This window comes from Pelophylax lessonae, assembly GCF_965119305.1.
Source record: "Pelophylax lessonae genome assembly, contig: HAP1_SCAFFOLD_254, whole genome shotgun sequence".
Taxonomy (NCBI): Eukaryota; Metazoa; Chordata; class Amphibia; order Anura; family Ranidae; genus Pelophylax; species Pelophylax lessonae.
The window spans coordinates 31,092-50,424 of record NW_028120085.1 but is presented as its reverse complement, the minus strand read 5'-3'; the positions used below and the strand labels follow the sequence as shown (position 1 = coordinate 50,424).

Here is a 19,333-nt window from a genome sequence, read left to right as displayed (position 1 = left end):
CAATATACCAATAGACCAATCGATACACCAATCAATAGAGTGACCAATATACTGATCAATATACTGATTAATCTACCTGTGACGGGACTGTCCAGCACCCTGCTTGTGTTCTTCCTCCAGTCTGGACATAGATATCAGATACTAGAGCCGCAGCATACAAGACTAGCCGACAGAGAAACAATAGGTGACCCAATTAACTATGGAATCCACATCTCAGACATGGTTTGATTAATCAGAAGTCTCAGACGTCATCGTCTTCCATGGTCTACACCAGGCTATGGGGCAAAGCTCCATGTCCCAGCTGTCCGATTATCTGAACATCTTCTATGAGTCTCACTGTGTGGAGCGGTCATTGCTGGTGAAAGGGAAACCCCAAAACTCAAGGGGTTTCAGTAACGTTGACTGCTGAAGCCGAATTTAAAAGAGACAAAAATTTATTTTACAAGCATGCAGGGAGAGCAACAAGCAATACAGAGTATTGTTTCAAAAAATGGCTGCTCTACTGACTAAGGGTTGTCTAGTACAATTTATACAGTCTAACGGGGGTGGAACCTAGCTAACTAATTTCTTTTGAAGTCCCATGTGGTGACATTTTGGAGTCTTTTGGTATGCGGACGGCCATTCACATAGATGTGTGACTTCCAGTTTGGTACTTGAACAAATCTTCAAAGACTTGAGATGGCATGACCAATGTAGAATAGATGTCACCCCCAAACTCTTAGGCTGCTTAAAGCCAAAGGCTCCACCCCCATGCCATAAACCTTTCCCTTTACCTAAATAATTGAGACCACACCGTGCTTGGAGTTAATTGGCCACAGCAGCCATTTTATTAACCCTTTTACCTTAAAATTAACATAAGGAGAAAAAACATTCCTTACAAACATAAAACAATCAGTCATTAGGCCTGTTGGTCTTTGAGGCTCCTCCAAATAATTCCAAATCCTGCACTGCGGGACCTGTGCCCTGATAGGCCTCCAGCCGCGTCACCGGCTCGGAGACAAACCACTCCCCGCAGTGCCACCATTTTGAATTCCATTTAAACTGACATTAAATGGAATGCACCATAGGGACCCATACCAACGATGAGTCCCAACCATACCCTTATCCTAAACTGTTCACCTCCCCCGCCAGCAAAGACCAACAAAACGCCACCAGCACCCAAGGGTGACACCTTACCCTTGCGTGCCCCTCCAAACCCTCAAGGCTCGCTGGATCCCATCCTGTAATCCCAGGGCCCATAAATCTATACCCACCGCATTGAGGTGGACTCCATCATCCCGCAGATACCGCCATGTGTCCACTTCCAACTCCAGGTGGCGAACCACCAACCCCCCATTCCGACACACAAAGCGCCCCACTTCCTTGTTCAACTTAATCCGAGCCTTATTAAGGCGCGCGACCGACCTGGCCATGCGCCAGGACGTGCGGGCCACCATATCCGACCAAACTACAAGCAGCGCCGGAAAAGCCGTGCGCAGCCTAAGGAAATCCAACTTTATGTCCCTGATCAAGGCCCGCGCGGACCTGGCCCCCAAATCGTTGCCCCCGGCATGCAGCACCAAAACATCTGGCTGCCTGTCCAACCGGGCGAAACGATGCACTTCGGGAAGGACCCTGCCCCAAGTAAGCCCCGGCACCCCCAGCCACCTGACACAAGCCTCGTGCCGAGAAAAACCAAGTTGTCTACCATTAGGACGCACATCAGCTCTCCGGGCCCCCCAGAAAACATACGAGTGTCCCACGATCCAAACAAGGCAGGGTTCCAAACCTACAAGAAAAGGGGACAAAAGGAAAAGAAAACCAACCAATAATCAGATAACCAGCCGGGCCCACACCCCCCCAGCGACAAAACCACCCCCCGTACATACCCTACACCAACAGCTGTGGACGAACGTACAACAAGAACCTCCTAGACTCCCAGCGCCCAATGCGTTTGACCGCATCGTCGTTCAATCCCCAGCGTGCAGCCTCAGTGGCCGCCCCGATCCGAAAGGAATGAGATGCAAACCTACTGGCATCCAAACCCAAAGAGCCCACACACCTTCTGAACACCGATACAAATTGAAAACGAGATAACGACGACCCGTCCGCATGCATTAAAAATGAACCGGGCCGCGAAGGGCGGATTGCCCAGTAATCCCGAACCGCCCCTACCGGGCACAGCGGTGAAGACGGCACCGCGAACAACCGGACACGGACCCCCTTGCCACTCTGGTCCGTTTTGGACCGTCGAAGGAGGATAGTAACCCCCTCCCGACCGACAGAGACATCCTGACCCAATAGGCCCCCCGGCACCGTCCGGGAGGAGCTGACCAATTCCCCAATCCGGAAAGCCCCGAAAAAAGCGAGAGAAAAGGCCGCCCTAAACAACACCACCTCGTAACTCGAGGCGCAGTGCTCCCCCAATTGCCGGCAGACGTCCTGCAAAAGAGCGAAGGACACCGGGCGCCTAGTGTCCCTCCTCCGATAAGCCCTGGAATAGCCCCGTAACGCTTGTCTCACCACGAAGTCCTTCGTGTAATCCTGACAACCCAGAAATTTAAACAGAAAGGCCAAGCCGGACAACTTGCGAGCCACAGCGGAAGCCGACGCGCCCCTCTCAAAATGATCAGAGACAAAAGAAAGTAACACCCACCTGACCTCCGGACCCAGAGGATCCACCGATGCCACCCGCAACACCTCCAGCCACTCCAACCATACCTTGCAATAAGCCGACCACGTGGACTCGCTCACCGACTTCCTGATCCATCCAGCGAGGACCCCAAGGCAATCCCCCATAGCCACTCCGGACACGTGACTCCGCGTTGCTCCGCTGCCGGTGCCAACTCCCGGAACCTGTCCCACTGAAAACGAGACAGCGCGTCAGCAATATCATTCTTAACCCCCGGAATGTGCACAGCGTACAGGAAAACATTCAACCGTAGACACCGCAAAACCAAATACCTGAGGAGGCGCACCACCGGCTGAGACGAAGCCGACGCGCGGTTGATCACCTGAACCACCCCGAGATTGTCGCAATGGAGGCGAACCTTCAGGTTCCTGAACTCCGCCCCCCAAATCTCCAGGGCCACCACCACCGGGAACAGTTCCAGCAACACCAAGTTGCTGACCAGCCCCGCTACCTGCCATGCCCCCGGCCAAGGGGCGGCGCTCCACGCCCCCCGGTGAAAAGCCCCGTACCCCGCCGAACCAGCAGCATCGGTAAACAGTTCCAAATCAAAGTTGCTGATCGGCCCGGCCATCCACAAGGATCTACCATTGTATGTGGCCAAAAAACCGTGCCACAGACGCAAGTCATCCCTGTGTTCCCTGTTGAGCCGGACGAAGTGAGTGGGCAACTTCACCCCCGAAGTCGCCGCCGACAGCCGTCGGCAGAAAACCCGGCCCATGGGCATAATGCGGCAGGCAAAATTCAATTTACCCAGCAACGACTGCAAGCTGCGCAACTGAATCTTGCGCAAACCCAGCACCCCTTCAATTTCAGCTCTCAAAGCCCCCAATTTATCCTCCGGTAGGCGACACTCCATGGCCTCCGAATCCACGACAATGCCCAGGAAGCTGAGCACCGTGGTCGGGCCTTCCGTCTTGTCGGGGGCCAACGGAATGCCGAAGCTCCCGGCCACATGCTGCAACGTGGCAAGCAGGATCGCGCACCCGTTGGAAGAGGGCGGGCCCACACACAGAAAGTCGTCCAAATAGTGGATCACCGAATTCACACCGGAAACCTCCCGAACCACCCACTCCACAAAGGAACTGAAGGTCTCAAACAGCGCGCACGATATGGAGCAGCCCATAGGAAGGCAGCGATCCACATAATACGCCCCTTGCCACCGGCAGCCCAGCAATCGAAAACTGTCCGGGTGAACCGGGAGCAACCTGAACGCCGCCTCAATGTCCGATTTGGCCATCAAGGCCCCCCGCCCATAATGTCGCACCCAGGCCACCGCGGCGTCAAAGGAAATGTAAGACACCGTACAGGCATCCGGGTCGATGGCGTCATTCACAGACCCACCTTTTGGGAAGGAGAGGTGGTGAATGAGGCGAAACTTGTTGGGTTCCTTCTTGGGAACCACCCCCAACGGCGAAACCACCAAGTCACGCACCGGCACCTCCGAGAACGGGCCCGCCATGCGACCGAGAGCCACTTCCTTGTGCAACTTATCCGACACCACCAAAGGGTGGCGCAATGCCGAACGCAAATTCCTCGCCACCGGCGGCACCGAGGCCAAAGAGAAAGGGATACGAAAACCCACCGCAAAACCCTCCCCCAGAAGTCGGGCAGCCGCCCTATCGGGGTACCTATCTAGAAAAGGCCGCAGCCTTTCCACCCTCACCGGCGTCGTCCCCTTTGTGCGAAGGCTCTCCGGACCGCCCTTTTCCGGACTTAAAACACCGAGCCAAGGCATGGGAACCTCCGCAACCGGAGCATTCATGTTTGAAGCGACATGTGCCACCGAACTTACAGGAACCCTCATTAAATTGCCAGCAGAAACCCCTCCTCTTTGCGGCCGGCTGTCCCGGGGTCGCAGAACCACCGGCCCCCCCTGGAAAAAACTGATTCGGAGCCTTCGCAGACGACATGAGCCGCATCCACAGGCTGATGTCCTTGTGGTCCCACCGCAAGGACGGCCTAACCGCCTTCCGCTGCCGGAACTGTTCGTCGTACCGCAGCCAGGCCGACCCCCCGTAAACCCGATAGGCTTCCCCTACAGCGTCCATGTAGCAGAACAGGGCCGAGCAGTTTTCCGGCGCCTTTTCCCCTATGACGCCCGCCAGAATGGCAAAGGCCTGCAGCCAATTGGCGAAGGTCCGAGGGATAAGCCGATAGCGTCGCGCCTCCTCGTCCTCCTTCTTGCGCTCCTCCGGTTTAACCCTGTCCAGGTGAAACTTCTCGAGGGGCAACAGCGTGAAGATTTCCACGTACTCACCCTTCCAGATCTTCTCCCGGACTTCCTGCTTCAAATGTGCCCCCAATGGGCCCTCAAAACAAACATATACCTCACCTTTCGCTGAATCGTCCAGGCGAACAGCGTCCGCCTTCCCCTCCTTCGCCGTCCCGGTCTTGTCCCCCGCCGCCCCGGCCGTCACTGCCACCACTGCCGGCGCGCCAACAACCTGGGGAGGGGCCCCAGCCCCCCCCGCAACTAGCCCCGTGGAAGACGGCCCCGCCAGCCCCGGGGCCCCCCCCGGCTCCGTGCCCGAGCCCCCCGCCGGAGGCACCCAAGCCGCCGCTGGAGACAAGCGGCCCCCGTCCCCCGGGGGCAAACGCCCCAAGAGGTCCCGTAGACCCAGGAGGAAGCCCCTCAAACCCCCATCATCACCCCCTTCCGGGGTCCCCGCCCCCACTGGCCGGGACACCCCCACCCCCCGAGCCCCTCCAGCACTCCCACCCCCCACATCAAACAAGCCCCGCAAATCAGACAAAGCCAGAGAAGGAATTGTGACCTCACCTGTCTGCCCAGGGGGGGCGCCCCCAGCCGCCGATCCAGCCTCCCTCGTCGCCGACCGACCACCGACATCCTCTTCCACATCCGATCCGGACACCTCGCCTTCCGAACGATCGTCCCCGGGCACCGCCGACATCCGTCCACCAGGTGTCGCACTCCCGCCATCTGCAGAGCCGAGCGACAGGCGTCCACGCCCCCCGTACTCCAGCTCCGCCCGACGGAGACCTCTGTGAACCAGCCGAACTTCCGATGACCCGGCCACGTGACTTGCCCCGCCGCGTCATCTCTCCGCGCCCAGCCGAGGCCGACTCCGAGTCCCGCCGATCACTGCTGCCACCGGCCGCCATGAAGCCGCTCCCACGCCGAGGCACCCCTCCGACCGGAGCATCGCCAGTAGGGGAGCCCGCCAGTCCAGTAGCACCCCGGCGAGAGGGACGGGGAGAGACCGAAGGCCGCCTCCCCCCACTACCCCCAGAGCTCCGTCCATGCAGAGGATTCCTCCCAGAGGCGCGCACGGCCGCAGCAGGAGTACGCTTAGCCGGCGGCCCTGAAGGGTCCCTGTCGGGGCTCCTAGGATGACGCTGAGCTCGAGGGGAAGGGTCCGGTGAAAAACGCTCCGGCGGCCGTGACCGCCGAGCCCGCGGGACCGCAAGCCCCTCCGAATCCTGTGCAGAGTCCTGAACCCCCATCAACGTGGAGACCTGGGACCGGAGCCACTCAGTCCCCTTCACCGCGGCAGCGGCCTTGATTTGCTCCAGCAAAACGTCCAAATCCGCCATCACAGACCAGGGAAGCTGAGGTGAGATGCTCTGCAGTGAAAAAGGTGGGTGACCAAGCTTCTTCTTCCTTCGTCCGTTGAACTTCCACTGACCTCCAATCTGAGGGGCCACCCCTCCTAACTGTACCTCAACCCCTCCCAAACCTGATACACCAATCCCTGAATACCCCCCAACTCAAAACAATTTAATTTAACTCACACCTGCCCTGTCTCCCCTCTTCACATGGTCATGTCTGCCCTGCGCTATTTTTTTTTTTTTTTTTCGCTTCGGGCCTTGCTATCTTGCAAATGAAGGGCTTGGCAACTGGTGTGAAACTAGTTGTCTCAAAAACAAGAAATACAGGATGTTAGATAATCAGCTTCATTACAAATATTTTGTAGAAAATATTTTATTTCTGTTTATAACTAAAATGGCTGTTCCCTTTTCCCCATCACTGGTGAAGGGGCCGCTAGGCCCTAAACATGGATGCTGGGCCTAGATTTCCAGAGTCTGTGTTTTGGGGAGACATGAACTTGATATCATCAACAAGACCCCTCCAAGGGTCCCCCAGGCACCCACCTACCAAAAAGCAGTGTCCCCTAAATACGGGGGCCCATAGTCAGTGGGTAAGAGGTTCCCAGTCCTCTCCAAAAGCCCCCGTCCTGGGGGAGTCTGTCACAATACCGATCGACTTATTATTAGACCAATCAATATACTGACTAGTGATGGGCTGAACACCCCCCCCCCCCCCCAGATCGGATCGCACCAGAACATCTGGAACAGGGAAAAGTTCTAGTGAACATGCAAACTCTATTAACCAGTTCTGGGCCGGAAGGATTGCGATTCGGCACTGCGTTATTTTAACGGACAATTGCACGGTAGTGCGACGCTGTACCCAAATACAATTGATGTCCTTTTTTCCCACAAACAGAGATTTCTTTTGGTGGTATTTGATCTCCTGTGCAATTTTTATTTTTTGCGCTATAAACAAAAAAAGAGCGACAATTCTGAAAAAATAACAATATTTTTACCTCTGATCGTTCTTCTCTCTCAGCTGGGAACGATCGTGGGTGTCAGGCAGCAATCGGAGCCGGCTGACCGCTGCATCGGCTTCCCCGCTGACCAGTGGAGGCGGGAGCGCGGCGCATGCTCACCCCCTATTTGTCGCCAAGCGACCGACGTAGCCCTATGTTGGTTTGCCTGGGAGAGCTTCCCTGCTGCAGTAAATATATGGTAAGCGGTCGGCAACTAGTTAAAGTCTATGGGACACAAAGATGAAAAAACAAAAGTCCTCATTTTAAAGGCTTATATGCAAATTATTGCCATAAAAAGTGTATGGGGGTCCGGGTACTGACCTGGGGGGTCCGGGAACTGCCCTAGGGGGGGTCCAGGTACTGCCCTGCAGGGGTCTGGGTACTGCCCTAGGGGGGTCTGGGTACTGCCCTAGGGGGGTCTGGGTACTGCCCTGGGGGGTCCGGGTACTGCCCTAGGGGGGGTTCGGGTACTGCCCTGGGGGGGTGCAGGTACTGACCTGGGGGGTGCGGGTACTGACCTGGGGGGGTCTGGGTACTGCCCTAGGGGGGTCCGGGTACTGCCCTGGGGGGTCCGGGTACTGACCTGGGGGGGTCTGGGTACTGCCCTAGGGGGGGTCTGGGTACTGCCCTAGGGGGGGTCTGGGTACTGACATAGGGGGGTCCGGGTACTGACCTGGGGGGTCTGGGTACTGACCTAGGGGGGGTCTGGGTACTGACCTAGGGGGGGTCTGGGTACTGACCTAGGGGGGTCCGGGTACTGCCCTAGGGGGGGTCCTGGTACTGCCCTGGGGAACATGTATCAATGCAAAAAGATGTTTTTAAACTATCGTTTTTAAAGGAGCAGTGATTTACTGATTTTATTGAGGCTTAAAGTGAAACTATAAAAATGAAAAATTTCTTTAAATATCGTGCCTGGGGGGTCCCCTGAATGTGCCTGTAAAGTGGGGCATCTGTACGATGTACGGAGCCTGCTGCAGCAATACTGACATTTCTAAAGGAGAGAATGTCATTTAACCTTGCTCACGGCTGTAATGTATTGTCTGCTCCCGGAAATACAGATAAAGAAACATGAAAAAAATCTGCATGGGGTCCCCCCCAAAATTTATACCAGACCCTTATCCAAGATTGCAGCCTGGCAGGTATGGATAAAGGGGGGGGGGGATGGACCAGCAAGTGCCCCCCCCCCTCTTGAACCATACCAGGCCGCTTGCCCTCAACATGGGGAGGATGCTTTAGGGTGCCCCCCCCCCATGTTAAGGACAAGGGCCTCTTCCCAACAACCCTGGGCTGTGGTTGTGGGGGTCTGGGGGTGAGGGGCTTATTGGAATCTAAAAGCCCCCTTTAACAGATCCAGCCCCCTCCCCCCTGTGTGAATGGGTATCAGGTACATCGTACCCCCACCCATTCACCACAAAAGTGTAAAAAAGTAAAAACCACAGAACAGTTTCTGACAAATCTTTTATTAAAAAGAAAAAAAAAACGAATGTCCCGCGATGTAAATCCATCATCAATCACGACAAATAGAAACAAATTCAATGCTTCGCCTCTTCAGAGGCATCCCGCTGTCTGCCCGATCCTCAGCTTTGACAGTTCTTTTATAGGCAAGGGGCGGAGCCTCCCGGTTACATCACCCGGCGGCACCACCCCCTCCTGATGTCACATGACGTTAGTGAACACCTGAGCCAAACATAGAGCCCATCCCTAATACTGACCAATATCTCAATCATTATAGGGGAGGGGGACTGGACAGGTGGGGGAGGGGACAGGTGGGGGGAGGGGACTGGACAGGTGGGGGAGGGGACAGGTTGGGGGAGGGGACTGGACAGGTGGGGGGGACTGGACAGGTGGGGGAGGAGCACTAAACAGGTGGGGGGAGGTGGACTGGACAGGTGGGGGGAGGGGACTGGACAGGTGAGGGGGGAGGGGGACTGGACAGGTGGGGGAGGAGCACTAAACAGGTGGGGGGAGGGGGATGGACAGGTGGGGGGAGGGGACTGGACAGGTGGGGGGGACTGGACAGGTGGGGGAGGTGGACTGGACAGATGGGGGGAGGGGGACTGGACAGGTGAGGGGGGAGGGGGACTGGACAGGTGGGGGGGAGGGGCACTGGACAGGTGGGGGGTGCTAGGTTGCCTTAATGCAGGGAATGTAATGGGGTGACTTTGGAAGTGGTGTCATACCGCCTCATCCACAGAGATGATTGGCAGATCCTGTGTGTGGAGCCTCCCGGAGGTGGGAAACTTCCATCCATCTGTGGCGGATCGATCGAATGTATAACCTTCGACTTCTCATGAACAGGAATGTCAGATAGTTTCCATTCCATCCGAGAATTCTGGGAGTGGAGGAGTCCCCGGAATGTCTCAGCGGGGGATGGGGTATAGATGGAAAATGTATTCTTTTATTTTCGATCGTCCTGCGGGTTGAAGAAAATAAGAAATAACGATCCACCTCTGGGCAACTTCACCACTTCCAGGGCGCCCCCCGCAGGTTTACGCCGGTACTTTGACGGTAAATACCAGGGTTATGGCAGCAGATAACAGACAGCAGCCATAACCCCGGTATTTTCTTACACAGTGGACGGTCCGCTTTCACATAGAAGTGGTCCCAGTGGTGGATTTGTGGGGGGATCACTTTTATGGGCGGCGGGTGAGGGGACCCCTCCCCCCTTGTTTTCCCGCTTACCGGAGCTGTAAGTGATGGAGAAAACGATTCGGTCCATTCATGTCCCAGGCAGGAAGTCATGTGAGGGTAAGCTGGCTCCCACTCCACTCTATGGCCTTGGAGGACCGGAGTGACATCATACATCACTTCCTCCCAATGGCCTTAAAGGGCCCATTTTTCTTTTACATGCTAAAAAAAATGACTTTTTTTTTTTTGCTTTTTAGTGTAGATGTGAGGTGTGAGGTGTGAGGTTTCTCTGACCCCGGATCTCACATTAAAGAGGACCTCTCCTGATTATTTCTATTACAAGGGATCTTTACATTCCTAATAGGAATAAAAGTGATACATCTTTTTTTTTTTTTTTAAAGGGACAGTGTAAAAATAAAAAATAAAAGGTAATATATAAAAAAAATTTACAGCGCCCCGTCCCTCCAAGTTTTCGCGCTGAAGCGACCGCATACGCAAGTCACGCCCACATACGTAAACGGCGTTCAAACCACATGTGAGGTATCGGGGCGATCGTTAGAGTGAGAGGAATTATTCCATCCCCCGACCTCCTCTGTAACTCTAAGCTGGAAACCTGGAGACATTTTTAAATACGTCACCTATGGAGATTTTTAAGTAGCAATGTTTGTCGCCATTCTGCGAGTGTGCGCAATTTTGAAGCGTGACATGTTGGGTATCGATTTACTCGGCGTTACATTATATTTTACATTATAGAAACAAATGGGGCTAAATTAATGTACAAAGGTGAAAATATATCAGCGCATACACCTCTACTAAAGACACTCAAAGTTCATCGAAATAACCAAAAAAACAATGATAGGAAATGAGTGCAGCGCTAAAACTAAAATGAATCAATTGAATAGGAAATATAGTCCATGCAAAGGGTGAAGGGCCCCGTGTGGATGAAGGAAGGGCCCCGTGTGGATGAAGGAAGGGCCCCGTGTGGATAAAGGAAGGGCCCCGTGTGGATAAAGGAAGGGCCCCGTGTGGATAAAGGAAGGGCCCCGTGTGGATGAAGGAAGGGCCCCGTGTGGATAAAGGAAGGGCCCCGTGTGGATGAAGGAAGGGCCCCGTGTGGATAAAGGAAGGGCCCCGTGTGGATAAAGGAAGGGCCCCGTGTGGATAAAGGAAGGGCCCCGTGTGGATAAAGGAAGGGCCCCGTGTGGATGAAGGAAGGGCCCCGTGTGGATGAAGGAAGGGCCCCGTGTGGATGAAGGAAGGGCCCCGTGTGGATGAAGGAAGGGCCCCGTGTGGATGAAGGAAGGGCCCCGTGTGGATAAAGGAAGGGCCCCGTGTGGATAAAGGAAGGGCCCCGTGTGGATGAAGGAAGGGCCCCGTGTGGATGAAGGAAGGGCCCCGTGTGGATAAAGGAAGGGCACCGTGTGGATAAAGGAAGGGCCCCGTGTGGATAAAGGAAGGGCCCCGTGTGGATAAAGGAAGGGCCCCGTGTGGATGAAGGAAGGGCACCGTGTGGATAAAGGAAGGGCCCCGTGTGGATAAAGGAAGGGCCCCGTGTGGATAAAGGAAGGGCACCGTGTGGATGAATGAAGGGCCCCCGTGTGGATAAAGGAAGGGCCCCGTGTGGATAAAGGAAGGGCCCCGTGTGGATAAAGGAAGGGCCCCGTGTGGATGAAGGAAGGGCCCCGTGTGGATAAAGGAAGGGCCCCGTGTGGATAAAGGAAGGGCCCCGTGTGGATGAAGGAAGGGCCCCGTGTGGATGAAGGAAGGGCCCCGTGTGGATAAAGGAAGGGCACCGTGTGGATAAAGGAAGGGCCCCGTGTGGATAAAGGAAGGGCCCCGTGTGGATAAAGGAAGGGCCCCGTGTGGATGAAGGAAGGGCACCGTGTGGATAAAGGAAGGGCCCCGTGTGGATAAAGGAAGGGCCCCGTGTGGATAAAGGAAGGGCACCGTGTGGATGAAGGAAGGGCCCCCGTGTGGATAAAGGAAGGGCCCCGTGTGGATAAAGGAAGGGCCCCGTGTGGATAAAGGAAGGGCCCCGTGTGGATGAAGGAAGGGCCCCGTGTGGATGAAGGAAGGGCACCGTGTGGATAAAGGAAGGGCACCGTGTGGATGAATGAAGGGCCCCCGTGTGGATAAAGGAAGGGCCCCGTGTGGATAAAGGAAGGGCCCCGTGTGGATAAAGGAAGGGCCCCGTGTGGATGAAGGAAGGGCCCCGTGTGGATGAAGGAAGGGCCCCGTGTGGATGAAGGAAGGGCCCCGTGTGGATGAAGGAAGGGCCCCGTGTGGATGAAGGAAGGGCCCCGTGTGGATGAAGGAAGGGCCCCGTGTGGATAAAGGAAGGGCCCCGTGTGGATAAAGGAAGGGCCCCGTGTGGATGAAGGAAGGGCCTCGTGTGGATAAAGGAAGGGCCCCGTGTGGATGAAGGAAGGGCCCCGTGTGGATGAAGGAAGGGCCCCGTGTGGATAAAGGAAGGGCACCGTGTGGATAAAGGAAGGGCCCCCGTGTGGATAAAGGAAGGGCCCCGTGTGGATAAAGGAAGGGCCCCGTGTGGATGAAGGAAGGGCCCCGTGTGGATGAAGGAAGGGCCCCGTGTGGATGAAGGAAGGGCCCCGTGTGGATAAAGGAAGGGCCCCGTGTGGATAAAGGAAGGGCCCCGTGTGGATAAAGGAAGGGCCCCGTGTGGATGAAGGAAGGGCCTCGTGTGGATAAAGGAAGGGCCCCGTGTGGATGAAGGAAGGGCCCCGTGTGGATGAAGGAAGGGCCCCGTGTGGATAAAGGAAGGGCACCGTGTGGATAAAGGAAGGGCCCCGTGTGGATAAAGGAAGGGCCCCGTGTGGATAAAGGAAGGGCCCCGTGTGGATAAAGGAAGGGCCCCGTGTGGATAAAGGAAGGGCACCGTGTGGATAAAGGAAGGGCCCCGTGTGGATAAAGGAAGGGCCCCGTGTGGATAAAGGAAGGGCCCCGTGTGGATAAAGGAAGGGCACCGTGTGGATAAAGGAAGGGCCCCGTGTGGATAAAGGAAGGGCACCGTGTGGATAAAGGAAGGGCCCCGTGTGGATAAAGGAAGGGCCCCGTGTGGATAAAGGAAGGGCACCGTGTGGATGAATGAAGGGCCCCCGTGTGGATAAAGGAAGGGCCCCGTGTGGATAAAGGAAGGGCACCGTGTGGATGAATGAAGGGCCCCCGTGTGGATAAAGGAAGGGCCCCGTGTGGATAAAGGAAGGGCCCCGTGTGGATAAAGGAAGGGCCCCGTGTGGATGAAGGAAGGGCCCCGTGTGGATGAAGGAAGGGCCCCGTGTGGATGAAGGAAGGGCCCCGTGTGGATGAAGGAAGGGCCCCGTGTGGATAAAGGAAGGGCACCGTGTGGATAAAGGAAGGGCCCCGTGTGGATAAAGGAAGGGCCCCGTGTGGATAAAGGAAGGGCACCGTGTGGATAAAGGAAGGGCACCGTGTGGATAAAGGAAGGGCCCCGTGTGGATAAAGGAAGGGCACCGTGTGGATAAAGGAAGGGCCCCGTGTGGATAAAGGAAGGGCCCCGTGTGGATGAAGGAAGGGCCCCGTGTGGATGAAGGAAGGGCCCCGTGTGGATAAAGGAAGGGCCCCGTGTGGATAAAGGAAGGGCCCCGTGTGGATAAAGGAAGGGCCCCGTGTGGATAAAGGAAGGGCACCGTGTGGATAAAGGAAGGGCCCCGTGTGGATAAAGGAAGGGCCCCGTGTGGATAAAGGAAGGGCCCCGTGTGGATAAAGATGCACTCAGTGCCAATGCTGTGGTCTTGAAACTACAAATCCACCACCAGATAGAATGGCCGCTCACCTCAAAGCACTGACCACAAAGGGTCAAATCACCAGGACAGATTCCACCTGCTACTGAACACCGACGATAACACCTTTGGCAGAATGGATGGATGGATGGATGGGATGATCCCAGCTGCTCCAAATACCTCCAGGGGATACCGATCAGACAATCCAAAAGCTTGCTCTCTTAGTGGTGTGACTCAAAGAAAGGCGAGGGATCGCACATAGTGAAGTATGTCTAACGTATTTATTAATTAAAGCATAAGAGAGCCTCTTACTTAATACCGGCATACAGCAGGCACATCACATCCTCTCTTACTGAACAGTCTTACACTTCCTCCAGCGACTCTGTGAGACAGCGGGTGATTTCACGGCTCCTCCCTTCCGCACGCGTGACGTCCCATAAGGGAAGGGACTTCCTCAGCCGCTGAGTGCATCTTTATCCACACGGGGCCCTTCCTTCATCCACACGGGGCCCTTCCTTCATCCACACGGGGCCCTTCCTTCATCCACACGGGGCCCTTCCTTTATCCACACGGGGCCCTTCCTTTATCCACATGGGGCCCTTCATCCTTTGCATGGACTATATTTCCTATTCAATTGATTCATTTTAGTTTTAGCGCTGCACTCATTTCCTATCAAATGGGGCTAACTTTACTGTTTTCTTATTTTTTAATTCAGAAAAGTGTATTTTTTTCCCAAAAAATTGCATTTGTAAGACTGCTGCACTAATGTGGAGTGACATAAAGTATTACAACGACCTCCATTTTATTCTCTAGGGTCTCTGCTAACAATATAAAATGTTTGGGGGTTCTAAGTCATTTTCTAGCAAAAAATACAGATTTTACCTTGTAAGGAACAAATGTCAGAGATAGGCCGGTCCCTAAGTGGGTAAAGTGATATTAAAGGCAAATTTTGATCCTTCCCGGCTCTGTAATGGATTTGCACAGAGCAGCCCGGCCCCTCCTTTTCTCTGCCGTCACTCCTGGCCCCTCCCCCCTGCCAAATGCCCCTATAGCAAGTACTGTGACCAATCACAGCAAGGACGAATGTAATCAGTGATACCTCCACAAACGTTACATTGCTTGTGATGCAATACATGTGCTGCCACCAGCTCGCCCCAGGGGGCGCATTTCTACATCTCCACCCCGGTGTCTGGTCTATGGCCAGCACAGAATTCTGTATGATCTCCATTATAGAGAAGGAGATGCACTGACGGAAGTTTTATCTCAGCAGTCTGTATGGGGGGGGGGGGGGGGTTGCAGGATGCTGGAGGTCGGGGGCTTCAGTTAGGTGGAGAGGAGGATGAAGATCCATCGTTCTCCCCCTCAGGATTGTACATTCCTATCAGCAGAGGACTGAGCTCCACACATGTGGACTGTTACTGACATTCGATGTGTTCAGGAAATATTATAGGGAACATTCGCTGAGGAAGGAGGAGCTACTGGGGGACAGATAATGAGAGATCAGCTTCATTAATAAATCCTCCCTGACCCCTGACCCTTCACACTGACCCCTGACCTCTTACACTGACCCTTCACACTGACCCCTGACCTCTTACACTGACCCCTCACACTGACCCCTGACCTCTTACACTGACCCCTCACACTGACCCCTGACCTCTTACACTGACCCCTAACCCCTCACACTGATCCCTGACCCTTCACACTGACCCCTGATCTTTACACTGACCACTATCCCCTCACACTGACCCCTAACCCCTCACACTGACCCCTGACCTCTTACACTGACCCCTCACATTGATCCCTGATCTTTACACTGACCCCTCACACTGACCCCTGACCTCTTACACTGACTCCTGAATCCTCATTCTGACCCCTCACCCCATTACTGACCCCTAACCCCTCCCACTGACCCCTGACCTCTTACACTGACCCCCTGACCCCTCACCCCCTTACTGACCCCCAGCCTCTCACACTGATCTCTAACCCCTCACAATGACCCCTGACCTCTTACACTGACCCCTCACACAGACCCCTCAACCCCTTACTGACCCCTAACCCCTCACACTGATCTCTAACCCCTCACACTGATCTCAAACCCATCACACTGACCCCTCACCCTGACCTCTCAAACTGATCCCTGACCTCTCACACTGACCCCTGAACCTTCAAACGTATCCCTTACCTCTTTATTGACCCCTGACCCTTCACACTAACTCCTCACCCTTCACACTGATGCCTGACCTCTCACACTGACTCCTGCACCTTCACACTGACCCCTCACCCCCTTACTGACCCCTGACACTTCACACTGACCTCTTATTCTGACCCCTTCCCCCGCACACTAACTCCTGAACCTTTACACTGACCCCTCACCCCCTTACTAACCCCTCACACTGACCCACCACACCAGGGACATCACCCAGGAACCAAGCAGGGTGCCGCACACTGTGAGAAGGGGGGAAGGGAGGAGGTTTTGAGATATAAAACGTTGAAGGGTATAAAATAAATAAAATAATCTGCACAATGTGAGGTCACTGGAACCCCACTGTGCTGTGATTGGCCCCTATCGGGGTACAGATCTGTCTGTGGGACACCCCGGGTTCCAGACACTGACAGCCCACCCTATGGTGCTGTGTCCGGGGCTGTGTTCCGGGATCATCGTTATTCTGCATGGGATGTATAAAATTATCAGGGGGCGGTCCCTGCATAATTAGGGTCGGTATAGATAGCCCATTCTGGTAAGTGGGCGGAGTCTGGGCAGGAATGTAACAGACTATAGGTGACGTTTTCAATGTCTCAATTAAATGCTAGTGAGTCCGTATTTGTATTCCTAATAAACTGTATAAATGTCCCCCAATGAGGTTCTCAGTGTACCCCCACCCCTCCCCCATACATGTGACAAATCACCATCTCTGTTGTTTCAGGGAGAATCATCATCGACGGGATCGACATCGCCAAACTGCCGCTACAAACGCTGCGATCCCGACTCTCCATCATCCTACAGGACCCCATTCTGTTCAGTGGCACCATCAGGTAGGAAGGGGGATGGGCACCTACTTACCTCTGTGTTAAAGGATGGTGGGAACCCCTCATAATGGGCACAGGAGGTGTACAGACCCAGGAACTCAGCACAGGGATTGTGGGAACCCCTCATAATGGGCACAGCGGGTGTACCGACCTGGGAACTCAGCACAGGGATGGTGGGAAACTGCCATTCTACTGTTTGACAGCGAGGTGTGAGGTTGCTGGTTCCTTAGTTTGTGTGCTTTCAGAAGCCGGGACTAGAGTTGCTTCTCTGCCCCCAGGTGGGATTCTGGATCCTGGGGAGGACCCATGCGGGGTCCCCCTGGATAGGCCAGAGACTAGGCCTCAGTCTGTAGAAGACATTGGGTCTGGCCCAAGGAGAGCTGAGTCCCTGTCAGCTTTAAGACAGAGGATTGTCGATAAGCTGACGTGGATTAATAAAGAGGAGGAGAAATTGGCATTTTTGAAGGCTGAATTGAAAAAGCTGTGTTGTGCCAAACTGTACAGCAAGAAGAGACCGGCTCTGAGGCCTGAATTGAAGGACTTGGAGCTCCTCTTCAACACCTCAAACATCTGCTGAGCCCCCAATGGTGGAGGCCTCTGTCTCCTTCCCTCTGCAGCAGCAATGTGGAACATCTGAGCAGGAGGTTGAGGGGGGTACTGGCATGTTGGAATTCATCACTGAGCTGGAATCCCCTCTGGATGGAAGAAAGTTCAATTTCTCTGCAGATTCCTCGGATGACGATGAGGAGATGGATACCGTTCATCATCCTGTGAAGCTGCAGACTGTTTGGGAGTCTGCAGTAGATGGGAGTGTGTTTGAACCCAGGAAAGCAACTGAGTGGTCAGAGCAGGGGGTGGGTCTTGCTTCTGTTGCTCCAATGATTGCGATGGTTGTTTCAGGCTCCTTGTCAGCAGGTGTAGTTAAGCCTAAAGACAGTGCTGTAATTGCTGGTGGTGTGTCTGGGAGGAAAACTTATGCTGGTGGTGCTGCAGTATCTGGAAGGGGGGGAAAAAACAGGGAAGGAGCATGGAAATGTTTTATCTTCCTTACTATTTAAAAGGAGGAATGTTGTGCAGCTCAGATGGGAAGGTGACGGTATTCCCCCATATAGGAGAGCCGTGGTTGAAAAGATTCTGCAGATGGGGTTTAGACCCACAGATATCTTTGCCCTGATCAGTCTGACCGGCTCCTATGAGTATGATTTGTCCTTTATCCGTCCGGAGTCTTTGGACATATTTTGGGAAAAATATGAACAAGTGTGTAGGAGCCTGCCGGACTGGAAAGGGCTCATCTCCAAAGTTGTGTCACGCCAGCCACTCATTAAAATGGTCAGGAAAAGTGGTTGTTGGGCGCTTCTGACCAGGCAAGAGGGAAGGGAGTCCACCGCTGTAAGGGGGGCGCAGGGGATGCTCCAGATTCCATCGGTCCGGAGGTGACTTCACAGGAAGCTGGTCAAAACGTTTTGACCAGCTTCCTGTGACGTCACCTCCGGACCGGTGGACGGCCGGATCGTGCGCTGGAGGCGCTGCGATACGGACTGCAGCTTACCCATGTGTAAGTCATTATGTATTTTGTGCAATAAATTGTTTGGCTATTTACAGTGGCGCCTGTTCTTTTCTTTCTACTCATTAAAATGGTGACCATTCTTGTCCGCAATGAATCTATACCACAAGGGGATTTATCTGTATGGTTGAAGAGATATGGAGACATCCTGAGCCCCTAAAGAAGATTATGGATGATCGGGGAGTATGGACAGGGGGGGGGGGGGTTGGGCGGTCTGTACAGTTAAAACAGAATCATTGACAATCCAGCATCTGCCATCCTCAGCTTTCCTGGGGAGGGACAGACTGACCATATTCTATCCAGGCCAGCCAAAGCTGTGCAATAAGTGTGGGGATAAAGGGCACTTTGCATCCTCCTGTCCACTAATGAAATGCTCTCTGTGTAAGTATTTAGGGCATTTGCCAAAAGATTGCAATATTATAAGGTGTAACTTGTGCAATGCAGTTGGGCATCCTTATAGCCAGTGTCCTGAGGCAATGCACAACCAGCCTGAGCTCATGAGAGAGTTTTTCCGTCTGGACATGGAGGATGCTCAGGGCTCAGCAGCTAGGGTGCCTGCGATTCCCTCTGAGTCTGTGCCAATACCCAGTGTGCCTGTCTCTTCCCAGTCTGTGGTGCCCCAGTCTGTGCCAATGCCCAGTGTGCCTGTGTCTTCCCTGTCTGTGGTGCCCCAGTCTCTGTGTTTGCCTAGTGTGCCTGTGACTTCCCAGTCTGTGGTGCCCCAGTCTGTGGATTTACCTAGTGTGTCTGTGTCTTCCCAATCCGTTGTGCCCCAGTCTGTGCGTTTGCCTAGCGTGTCAGTGTCTTCCCAGTCTGTGGTGCTCCAGTCTGTGGATTTACCTAGTGTGTCAGTGTCTTCCCAGTCTGTGGTGCCCCAGTCTATGCACTTGCTAAGTGTGTCAGTGTCTTCCAAGTCTGTGGTGCCCCAGTCTGTGCGTTTGCCTAGTGTGCCTGTGTCTTCCCAGTCTGTATCTAAGGTATCAGTTACCGAGAATGTGTCCAATCTTTCTGTGTCTATGTCTTCCAACATTGCAGAAGCTGCAAGAGGTGCTGAGGCAGGGGCATCAAGTGCAGTGTCAGTCCCCCTCCCCTCAGCATTGCAGGGCTTCTATTA

The 19,333-nt window shown here is 54.4% G+C and overlaps 1 protein-coding gene across 1 annotated transcript in view; it reads left to right on the top strand.

The window, feature by feature from the left end:
• ABCC8 (ATP binding cassette subfamily C member 8) overlaps positions 1–19,333 on the top strand; it is a 199,386-nt gene that overhangs the window by 166,672 nt on the left and 13,381 nt on the right. Inside the window, exon 35 of the mRNA XM_082276046.1 lies at positions 16,553–16,661. Within this exon, the coding sequence (XP_082132172.1) occupies positions 16,553–16,661 (109 nt within the window). The remainder of the gene's footprint in view (positions 1–16,552; positions 16,662–19,333) is intronic.